Source organism: Phocoena phocoena, chromosome 1 (genome assembly GCF_963924675.1).
Source record: "Phocoena phocoena chromosome 1, mPhoPho1.1, whole genome shotgun sequence".
Classification (NCBI taxonomy): Eukaryota; Metazoa; Chordata; class Mammalia; order Artiodactyla; family Phocoenidae; genus Phocoena; species Phocoena phocoena.
Window position 1 is genome coordinate 117217715 of NC_089219.1, and position 11162 is coordinate 117228876.

The 11162-nt window shown below is 47.6% G+C and overlaps 1 protein-coding gene across 2 annotated transcripts; it reads right to left on the reverse strand.

Annotated features, from left to right (window-relative positions):
• Nucleotides 1–340: 340 nt before the first annotated feature.
• Nucleotides 341–11004, reverse strand: DEDD (death effector domain containing). 2 transcript variants are annotated; one of them, XM_065883340.1, is made up of 6 exons: nt 10924–10964; nt 9181–9213; nt 2533–2921; nt 2222–2311; nt 1763–1909; nt 341–1219 (listed from the first exon to the last, which is right to left on the reverse strand). In XM_065883340.1, the coding sequence occupies exons 3-6, from the start codon at nt 2855–2857 to the stop codon at nt 843–845; spliced, it is 939 nt and encodes a 312-aa protein (XP_065739412.1). In that variant the 5' UTR covers nt 2858–2921; nt 9181–9213; nt 10924–10964; the 3' UTR covers nt 341–842. The 2 variants fall into 2 exon arrangements, with proteins under 2 accessions (XP_065739412.1, XP_065739411.1); XM_065883339.1 differs by lacking the exon at nt 9181–9213 and having other exon boundaries at nt 666–1219; nt 2222–2329; nt 10924–11004.
• Nucleotides 11005–11162: the final 158 nt, after the last annotated feature.

An 11162-nucleotide genomic window follows, 5' to 3' on the forward strand; every position in this document is an offset into this window, starting at 1 on the left:
AGCAAAGGGGAAAAGGGCTGCAGGGTACATTATTTATTTTCACTTGAACATGGAAAGGAAGTGTCACACTCCCCCTTCCCCTTTTTAGGGGGAGTGTATTTTAATCAGCAACCTCTTCTCCATCCACCCTGTGTATGTGTGTACACACACAACACAGTTGGGAGGGCGACTAGGCTGACCTAGTCCGCTTACCTATTACTCCTTTGAAGAGGGTTTGACAAAGAGGGAAAAGGAAGGAGCCACACCAGGCCGAGGTTTCGAGCCATGGAATGGAGGAAACGAGGCAGAGAGGAGCAGCACCAAGGGCCAGAAGAGAGTGGAAAGGGCCACAGCTTCTTTGTTTTTTAAAAATTCTATAATTTGGGAGAGGGTGGTGATTAATTTCCAAAATACACTTCAAAGTCCCACCTTCCACACAGCTCCCTACTGACAGCCCTTTGGTTTCTCAGACAAAATTTAAGAGCCCTCATAAAGCCAGAAGTACTGATAACCCCTCAATGCACCCAAAAGCAGTGATCACTTCAATCCCTTACAAAGACTATGTTCTGTAGACTTTGCTTCTCCCTATACATTTGTCTTATGGCTCAATGGCAAGGTGGCTGTAGAGACACACATGAGGGGGGTAGGTGGAAAAGGGAAACAAAGGGAAGCCCAGGCACATGGGTGCAGGGAGGGGTGGGGAACACCACTTCCATTTTTCATTTGTCTTTTCCTTTAAAAAAAAAAAAAAAAAAGGCAGGGGTGTGATTGGTTGGAAGGGTAGAGGACAAACCCCAGAACGGTATGTAAGCTCCAGAGGTGGGTGGTGAGAAGTCCCCCGAGAAGTGAGAAGGGGAAAAAGGTCAGGGCAATGCTTGCAGCATCAAGTTCCTCAGGAGTTTCTGTCGGCCCAGCTCATAGTCCTCCTCGTCCACATTCACCAGCAGCTTGATGGCCTCGTGGCCCACAGCCTGCTTGAGGGAGTCTGTGATGAAGACACCTTTAAGTGCCTCTAGTAATGAGCCATTGATATAGTCGCGCCAGAATGCATCGAGGTAGGTGAGCTCAGAGAACTTGATGTCACAGATGATGGAGCCCAGGTCCCGGGACTTGAGGATGGTGTTGGCCTGGTTAAAGCGCTCAAACTGGCGCTCAAGTGGGTCCTGCTTGTTAGAGAAGACGTTGCCCTGCAGAGCAGTCTCATGCTGGCAGTATTCAGCCCGAACCCGCAGTCTGATGTCTGTGGGGAAAAGAAGATATGCAGAAGAGGTTGCAGTTTACAGCCAAGTCTGAAAGGTTGAATAGAACAGCAGACTAGCAAAGTTGGGAACATCACCTGACAGCTTCTCTACCTCTTCCCAGGACTAGTTCTTTTCTGTGTACCTCTGAAATCCTTGCCTGAACTCAAGAGGTTCCCTTAAATGGGCCATGCCCAGGTCAGATTACTTCCATCACTCACAAGTAGCACCTTGATTCTAGGAGATATTTTCCTAATTAACAGACACAGAATTTCATTTTAATACTCTATCATGACTTGGGTCATCCTACAATAAGGATGTCATAACAGCATCCCTTTCATCTAGTATTACCTAGAAAGAGTTGAAATGTACTCTGCCACAAAGGTAGAGGAGTTCTCCTCCCAGAGACTATACCATTCAATCTCACTTTGCAACAGCAATCAAACTGAGCCTTACACTGAATAGAATAACTGACCAGTATTCCAGCAGTTCTTTGTATTTCCCTTCAAGCCTACTCTACCCCTAGAACCCTTGAACTTCCTCACCGCATGTCTGCTTTTCCTTGGGATCTGGTGTCACTGACTTCCGGCGTTTTCGCTGGCTCCCAAGTGTGGCTCTCCCTCGAGCTGGCCGCTTGCTACACATCTGAGGGCCCGAAGTGGGGCAGCACACCACAGGATAGTGGGGAGGCACTGACCAGAGGGTAAAAAGGGAGACATAGTAGGGTAAAAGCAGAAATTCAAACAGTTCACTCGGAATGAGGAAGGATCATTTAGACTCAGCACTAAAAGCAGTATCAATAATGTGACCTGAAAGGTGGACACAATGTGGGAACAATTACAGGACCCAGATGAAGCATTAACACCTCATCTGATTTTTGGGGGGCCAGATATGGGCGGGGGGGGGACACTGTCCTTTCATTTAGGCTGGCAAAACTGGGAAAAGATGGGTCCAGTGTCCTCTTTCTTGATTATGGAAATTAGGGAGAGTTAATATTGTCTCACCTGTTTTAGGGGGGTGGGGAGGCCTCGGTTCTGGATCGCTGAGGGCTCTGGGTGTCACATAGCGAATTGATGTCTCTTCCAGATATTTGTCTACAAGATCAGGGCACACTGTAGGGGGAGAGGGGTTCACTCAGGAAAAGATACACCCTTCCCTTCTCCTAGTCCAACCCTCCAATGGGCCTCATAACTTATTCTCCTCAGTACTCCCCAGCGTCAACGCCTCCTTCTGCTTGGACTCCCATGCTGCTCACACAGGGCCACCCACAGCTCTTCCCTGATTCCAGGGTCCCCAGCCCCCAGTGCACCCTCACCAGCCCGTCTCCTCTTGAGGGTGACGTAGGGCAGCAGGTCATGGCGAGTGATGATGCGCAGCAGTTGCAGCACCTGGCGAAAGTTACTCTCATCACAGCGGCCCTGGCGCTCCAGCGCCAATAAGAAGTCACGTCCATTTCGGATGAGGCCACGCTCGTGGTCATCAATGACATCAACAAAGAGGAAGGAAAGAACTCGTACGTCTCTGTGTGTCAGGTGGGTGCCCACGATGTCAAACATGCGATGCAGGCTATACAGCCCATGCTCTTGCTCACCATGCTCTTCGGGCCACACCTGGCTTGCCCTCCGCTTTAGGCCCGCCATGCTGGGGGCTCAGGTGCACAACGCTTTCCAGAATCCCTGCTCAGCAGCTGCAATCCCCACTATACTATAAGGAAAAGGAAAGAACCTGTGAACCACTCAATGTCAGGAATTAGTCATCCATTCCTGTATTCCCAGGGCCCAACACAAAGCCTGGCACAGTGTAGTGCTTAATAAGCATATATTAACTTTTACAAAGTATTTATTTATTTATTTTTTTGACTGCACCACGCGGCATGTGGGATCTTAGTTTTCCGGCCCTTGCATTGGAAGCATGGAGTCTTAACTGCTGGACTGCCAGGCAAGTCCCTACAAAGTACTTATTAAAAAATACAGCCTAGGGCTTCCCTGGTGGCGCAGTGGTTGGGAGTCCGCCTGCCGATGCAGGGGACGCGGGTTCGTGCCCGCGGAGCGGCTGGGCCCGTGAGCCATGGCCGCTGAGCCTGTGCGTCCGGAGCCTGTGCTCCACAACGGGAGAGGCCGCAGCAGTGAGAGGCCCGCGTACAGCAAAAAAAAAAAAACAAAACAAAAAAAGAATACAGCCTAGAGCTCTGTATATCCAACAGATGCTGCCCTAAGTCCAGATCCTACTGGAGATAGATAGTAACTTCTGCTAAGTAAGACTTGTTAACTACAATTTTAGCGCTACATATTCAGCAGAATTTTCTATTAAATATTACCCCAATTGTTCCTCTGGCCTCCAAAATACTGCTTTTGGTCCCTTGTGCTCTCCCTGCCAGCACCCCCAATCAATTCATCCCTTAAATGTAGGTGAAATGAGGAGAAGTACAGAATTCACTCTAAATTCTAATATAGAAGCTGCATCAGATGAACTTAGGGGCCGACAACAGGGAAACTGAAAGCCTTTAGGGTTAGTACTAGTGTTTTGTTTTGTTTTGTTTTTTAATTTTATTTATTTAAGGCTGTGTTGGGTCTTTGTTTCTGTGCGAGGGCTTTCTCTAGTTGCGGCAAGTGGGGGCCACTCTTCATCACGGTGCGCAGGCCTCTCACTATCGCGGCCTCTCCCGTTGCGGAGCACAGGCTCCAGACGCGCAGGCTCAGTAATTGTGGCTCACGGGCCTAGCTGCTCCGCGGCATGTGGGATCTTCCCAGACCAGGGCTTGAACCTGTGTCCCCTGCACTGGCAGGCCGACTTTCAACCACTGCGCTACCAGGGAAGCCCTAGAACTAGTTTTAATTCTGCCTATTTCAGGACTTCCCTGGTGGCACAGTGGTTAAGAATCCGCCTGCCAATGCAAGGGACACAGGTTCGATCCCTGGTCCAGGAAGATCCCACATGCCATGGAGCAACTAAGCCTGTGAGCTCCAACTACTGAAGCCCACACGTCTAGAGCCCGTGCTCCATAACAAGAGAAGCCACCAAAATGAAGTCCGCGCACCACAACAGTAGCCCCTGCTCGCCGCAACTAGAGAAAAAGACCATGTGCAGCAACGAAGACCCAGCGCAGCCATAAATAACTAAAGAGAAAAAAGAAAAATGGGACTTAAAAAAAAAAATTCTGCCTATGTCATTAACAAACTGTGTAGCTGTGTGACCTTAAGTCACTTAACTTCAAAGTCTCACTCACCCCATCTACAAAACAGGGATGCAAGAAACTACTCCTCGAGTTAAGAATCCAATGAGAGGATGTATGTGAAATCACTGTAAAACTTATCTAAATGGTTAAGAGATTTCAAAGATATAAGCATCCTTGGCCTCTGCAGCCAGATTCATCCCTCCACAAACCTAACCTCATTTTTCCAACAATCAAACCAAGTCCAGGAGAATAAATGCTAAGAAAGTTAATTAAATATCCACCAAAACTCATGGATTTAAAACAATAAACATCACTAAGCTCCTAGGTTGAGCATTGTTGTAAGTCTCCTACGCCACCTGTACTCGCCTGATGTTCACACACCGTTTGGATATGTCACCTTCTAACCTTTCCTCATGGTTGTCATTTACCAATCCCCTGTCAATGACCAATCACAGTCCTACATTTATTATATATTTTGGCATTTAATTCACAAATTTCCTCCATCATCCTGGGTAATATCAGTGACCCAGCCAATAACCAATCCTCAAGTCCAACAACTTTCACCTCCTCTCTAGCCACTCCTATTTACTGCCCTGGCAGACAGTACCACCCAATACTGCTCCACCATCTGACCACAACCTCCAATCACCCAATCAATTATAAATTCCTGTTGATGCTACTTTCTACTTCTTAAATCTGCCTCACCCTTCCACCTCTACCATGCTGGTTCAGGCCCCAGCAATCTCTCACCTGGATTACTGCCACCAACCCTAACCCGCCTAAATCAATCCCCCACATCCAGCTGAATTATCTAAAACGCACAACTGACCACATCACTTTTTGGCTTAAGACCTCGCTACAGTCCCCTCCTTACCAATAAGAACACTCCAAACTCCTTACCCAACACACCAAACCTTCCAAGATCAGGCCTTGCCTACTTTGCCAACCCCGTAACTCACTTTTTATTCTCTAACGTTATCCGTTTGTTTATAGTTCATATACATCATACAATTCATTTCTCTGTAACTTTCTTCAGACTATTCTCCTTGCCTGATTGCCCCTCTCCCTTCTCTTCCACACCCCCCATTACCACCCTTTTTCAGATGGTTAACTCCTACTCATCCTTTAAGAATCAGCTCAGATGCCATCTTCAAATTCATTCTCTACACCCCCATGCTGGTATAAGTAGTCCTTTTCTGTGCTCCTATGGAACACTGTACATATTTCCCTTAAACCATTTATCGAAGTGTACTAAAATTATTTGTGTATTTATTATCCTATTAGATCTTAAGCGACTCATGTAGAGGACCTAGGTCATATTCATCTTTATGTGTCTAGTGCCTAGCAATAGATGGAGGCTGGCATATAGTAGGAGTAACCTGTTGTTGAACTGAAATGAATCTCCAAGAGATCACCACAAGTGACACCAATTAAAAAAAACTCACAAAAATCCAAGAGTGAGAGGACCCAATTAAAAGTACACGCAACTCAGGTATCATACATATACTCTAACTGGCTATAGCCTCCCCCACACTGCAAAACTACCCATACCATAGCACCCTACTCAACAGCGAGACAGGCCGTTCTGTCCATTTTATATTCCAAGAAACTGAGGCTAGGTTAGAAAGAGAGTAAAATTATAAACTACTTCAGAAAAGTCAAGCTGTTGGGAACTCAGAAAAATTGAAGAGCAAGTAGGACCTGGTTCTCTCTTTTAATCCTGAAACGGAAGCACAGAGAGACTCATACCCTTAAGAAAAGGGGAGGGCTTCCCTGGTCGCACAGTGGTTAAGAATCCGCCTGCCAATGCAGGAGACACGGGTTTGAGCCCTGGTCCGGGAAGATCCCACGTGCTGCGGAGCAACTAAGCCCGTGCGCCTCAACTACTGAGCCTGCGCTCTAGAGCCCACGTGCCTAGAGCCCATGCTCCCCAACAAGAGAAGCCGCTGCAGCGAGAAGCCCGCGCACTGCCACAACGAGCAGCCCCCGCCCGACGCAACTAAAGAAAGCCCGTGCGCAGCAATGAAGACCCAACACAGCCAAAAATAAATAAATAAACAAATAAGAAAAGAAAAAGGGAGGGCCTCCCTGTAATCACCTAGCCGCATACCATGGGTTCAGCTAGGCAGACAGGAAATATAGCCCATATCTAGTTATGAGAGCCCAGATGTCCCACCCAAAGCATGGGAAACAACAGGGAAAACAGAGATTCAACTATTGACTGGTTTTCCTCGTCTCTTCCTCTCTTGTTTCACCTGCTGCAGTCACTGGCTACAAATAGAGGGGACTGAAGGAAAACAACTTCTTGCTCATAGCAGGTAACATGAGAAAACTGAGTCTCCTTAGAGCCCCTACAACTTCTCCTTGTTCCCTATCCCACCTGTTCCCCTTGGCCAGCTGTTCATTATGTGGATCCCATAAAAAACAGATGGGCAGGTTTCACATTCAACCAATCAGAAGAGCAGGCTGCTTCAGAGCTCCCTAATTCAAAGTGTCCTGACTATAAACCCCAGGAAATTAGGAAATATTGTCCCCACATACCTGGTCACTGGAAAATGAAGCAGAATACAGGAAAGCACTGTGGTCCTAATTATGTATCAATGGATGCAATTCTACAATAGGTCTCAATCCTGAGGGTTAACTCCCTAGATGTGAGGAAAAAACAGCCACCTTTAAGTCGTAGATCCTAGGCTGGATCAAAGTGACAGGAATTATCAGAGCTTCTAGGTCAGTGGTTCTCAACCAGGAGCGATTTTGCCCTCCAGGGGAATTCAGCCATGTCTGGAGTCATTTTAGATTGTCATGACTGGGAGGGTGGTAAGGGAGGGTGCTACTGGCGTGCAGTGAGTAAATGCGATGGATGATGCTAAACATCCTATAATGCACAGGACGGCCTCTTACAACAAAGAATTATCTGGTCCAAAATGTCAATAATGCTGAAGATGAGAAATCCTATTCTAGATGGAGGGTCAAAAGGAGAGACAGCATGTCGCTTCCATCCTATATCTGGAAAAGGAAGTAATTTGGTCCCTCCAACCCAAACCCATCAAACAATATTCCAGAAGAAAAGCCAGTCAGACAAAGACTCATTTAACTTAACTAAGGAGTTCCATCCCACTCCAACCTTGGCTTCTCTATCACCTGCTGTTGCCATTTAGGTGAACAGCAGGTGACAGGACTACACTCCCTTCCGCCCCATCCCAGGAGGTCTAATTTGACCTAGTTCAATCTAAATTTCTGTGCAGATCAGAGAAATGCCATCCTCTGCAAGACAGACAGAAAAGGATCCTGCACTTAAACCTTGCAGCCATCTTTAAAGTCCCCAAACTAGACCAAAAGCAGACCCTTCCTTGTTAGGCTGCTGATCAGACTTATACTGCTTATGCAATGAAGCAAAAAGAGGCAGAAGTTTCCCAAGGCCATGCTTGTCCTTGGGAGAAATGTCAGGAGGCTGGCATGCAGACTAATAGGCAGCCCTCCCCACTTAATTATCATCTAGGATGGTGAGTTCACTCACTCAGCAATCCAGATGGGGGTTCCAAGAATCTATCTAACTTCAGCACTAAAAGAACGTGGCCAACTTCCCCTTAAACCAAAATATACTCAGCTTTCTGTGGCAGTGAATCGAAGGAACTCAGCTTAAATTATACAGAGATCCTAGATGAAAAGTATCAGGGCAGTGAGGAGAATATACCCCCTCTAAAACTGAAGATTAGAAAGAACTTCAGAATCTTGGTGCCTGAAATATTGCCAGATACCAAGAGACAAACACTCCAGTAAACAACAGTCCTGATCCTGCTGGCTGATTTGGGTCTATTTGAGAGCCTAACGTATGGATCACCCTTAACAGGTTCCCAAGACTCATTCTTTATTCTGATGAATTGCTGCATTTCCTGGAGCTGCAGGGTTTTTTGTTGTTCGCTTTCTTTTGGGAGGTCCAAGCCAGCCAAGGGCCAACAAACAATCTATATGTATCTACAGGACTTCCTCTTGACTAATCGTTATCTATTAGATTTCTACTTCCATGCAAAGTCTAGTCTCATCCCAACCAGGGATGAGATCTGTATTTTCTGAGGTACTTGATTCTCTCAGAAGCCCTTAGAAGTCACGTGGAAGAAATAAAAAGAGTGATGTCTCGAAATGAAAACAACAGTCTAGTTTCATCCCAAAAGAACTAGAGGTATTTGACTCTCTCAGAAGCCCTGTGAGAGGGAAAATCATGTGGAAAATCTAAAAAAGAGTGATGTCTTGAAACTTGAAATGTAAAGGACATGGAAAACCTTAAAGATGACTAAGACGACTACATAAAGAGCTTTCTTGCTGGTAGGACCAAGAAAATGTAAACAAATATCTGGAAGTCAGAATTACAAACTGTGTTTTCAAAATGAAGATTCCAGAACAACTAGGATAAAGAGTAAGCTAGAGGAAAAGCCTTCCCAGGGTAGGTGCTCAGCAACCCTCCAAGGCCAACATTTAGTAGACACTGTACTAGAGTACAAAGTTCCATATGTTTAAAAATGTTTCTCTCAGAGCTGACCACGAAGGCTAGATAATAACAAAACAAGGCTGGAGTCTTGCCCTAAGACACCTAATTTCTGTTCTCCTTTCCCTCCTACCAATCTCCAGTGACCCAAAGGGACAACGACTGCAACAGATCTTACCCACTGAAAACCCATTTTCCCTGTCAGCTACCCCATTACTGAGCTCAACTCCCAATATGCCATTTCCATTTCATGCCATTTCCATTCCCTTCCATTGTTTGAAAACAATAAAAAGTTCCAGACTTACCTGTGCAAGAAACTTAATTTCCCAGGTCTCTTCCTAGCACAAGGTTCAAAGCCAGCAGCAAAGCAAAAACAAATAAGAGGGGGAAGCGTCAATTTTCAAGCTTTATTTTGAAATCTCAAAGAGGCAGTCAATCTCAGCTGCAAAAATATACAGACAAGCCTACAGCCATTTCAATTGAAATGATCCACTCCAAGCTAAATGAGAGAACTCACTCCCATCAAAGTCCCCAGGCTTCCCTAACCTTCTATTACCCAATTCACAACACAAAACCAACTCCAAGAATTTCCAGTCTCAGTGGTTTAGGGCAAGAAAAGTCCCAAATTCAACAACTTGTGGGAAAACCAATTATCCTCTGACACCTCACCTGACTCCTCAATTCCTTATGAGGACCACCTACTTTGTTACAGTATTAACATTGACTTTCATCTTTAGATGAACTAGGAGAAAAGTGGTTAGAGCCAAAGAAGGCACTTTCTTTCCATTACTTCACTTATGAGACCAGAACTATCCTCCAAATTCTCACACACTGTGAGAACAAAATATCCACTGAGGCAGCATCCAGTCAAACATCTACATTTCACCAGCGAACGTTTTTTATGTATGAATACTGACCCCCGCTCCTAGCACTTAAACAGCAAAAGAAGGGTCTGGAAACGAAAGCACTCATTTAATTAGCATGGCTGCCTAGACACCATCCTGTGTTTTCTGTTCCCTGCAAACAGCGTTCCAACATAGCATGGCTGTTTCCCCATTCTGGCATTGCTAATTGTTTAAAACTAGAAAAGTCCTTTACTCCTTCCACACTCCAGCGATACCAGGCTCCCCATTTTCTCTTCTTTTTGTAATCAGGAAAAACAAGGGAGCAGTAAGCTAGGCAGCTTTTGGAAATCCAGTTGAACCCTCATCCAACCCCAATTCTCCAAATCCACATGACCATTCCCTTCTGCCCTTCCCACCCTAGTAAAAGCTAAAGGCCTGGCAATTAGAATTGGCTGTAACTGATGCTGCTTAACTCTGCTCTCTCTTCCTTTCTACAGGGGAAAGGGAAACCCCTGAACCTCTATCACTCGTGCAGCTACACTGTCCTATCTCACATCCCATTCCCCTTCCTCCCAAACTTTCTTCCTAGTCTCTCACTTTCTCCATTACCTCGTCACACCGACACGCTCTCCATTCCCCAAACCTCCGTCCTCTCCTTTTCCACCCAAATTCTCCCCTAGGCCCTTCCCCCTCCCACCTCCAATTTAACACTTTCAGAACCTCCCCCCAAACGTCTCAAATCCAATCTTCACCTTTTCCCACCTCTCCACAACACCCCTTACAAGAGTCCAGTCCTTCTCCAACCACATGCCACAAGCCCCCTTCCCCTTCACACCCTCGGCCCCTCCTTCCCGTTCCTACCCCCTCAGCCCGGCGGGACCGCAGCCCCACTCCCCACCTCGGCCTCTCTAATACCCCTAGCCTGGCCCAGCCTCGGCCCTTGTTTACGCCCCTCCCCTGCCCCACTCCTCCGCCTCGACCCTGCCCTCTCCCACAGTTGCCACCTCCCCCGCACGCCCCCCTCGGCCGCTCCCCTCCCCCACCTTGCAGCGTCCCGTCACCTCCCTCTCTTCAGGTTCTCAGGCTAGACGTCGCCACCGCCTCCCCCTCCACTTTCCTTCCCCAAGCCCTTTGCGGCCCCGCCCGGCCCCGCCCCGTCCCGCTCGACTCCCCCTCCCCACTCCGGCCGCCCCGCCGCCTCACTCTCGGCTCAGGCTCGGCGCCGCCATGTTGGATCCATCCGCGCCGCTCTCCCGGGCCTGTCTCACGGCGCCGCATCCGGGCTCCAGCCGCCGCCGCCGCCGCCGCGGGCGTGGGGGAGGGGAGAGGCGGGCGGGGGTGGCTGCATCCTGAACAGCGCCTCCCGGAACCTGGCCGGTTAGTGGCGGCTTCGAGACCATAGTGAGGCATGAGCCGGAGTAGCCATGCTAGTTGAGGGCAGC

Excerpts from the sequence above, each read along its gene's own strand:
- DEDD (XM_065883339.1), bottom strand. The coding sequence starts at position 2,857 with ATGGCGGGCCTAAAGCGGAGGGCAAGCCAGGTGTGGCCCGAAGAGCAT. Across the intron at positions 2,330-2,532 it reads CCTCAAGAGGAGACGGGCTG|TGTGCCCTGATCTTGTAGAC; the intron begins GTGAGGGTGCAC and ends CTCCCCCTACAG. Across the intron at positions 1,220-1,762 it reads CAAGGAAAAGCAGACATGCG|ACATCAGACTGCGGGTTCGG; the intron begins GTGAGGAAGTTC and ends TTTTCCCCACAG.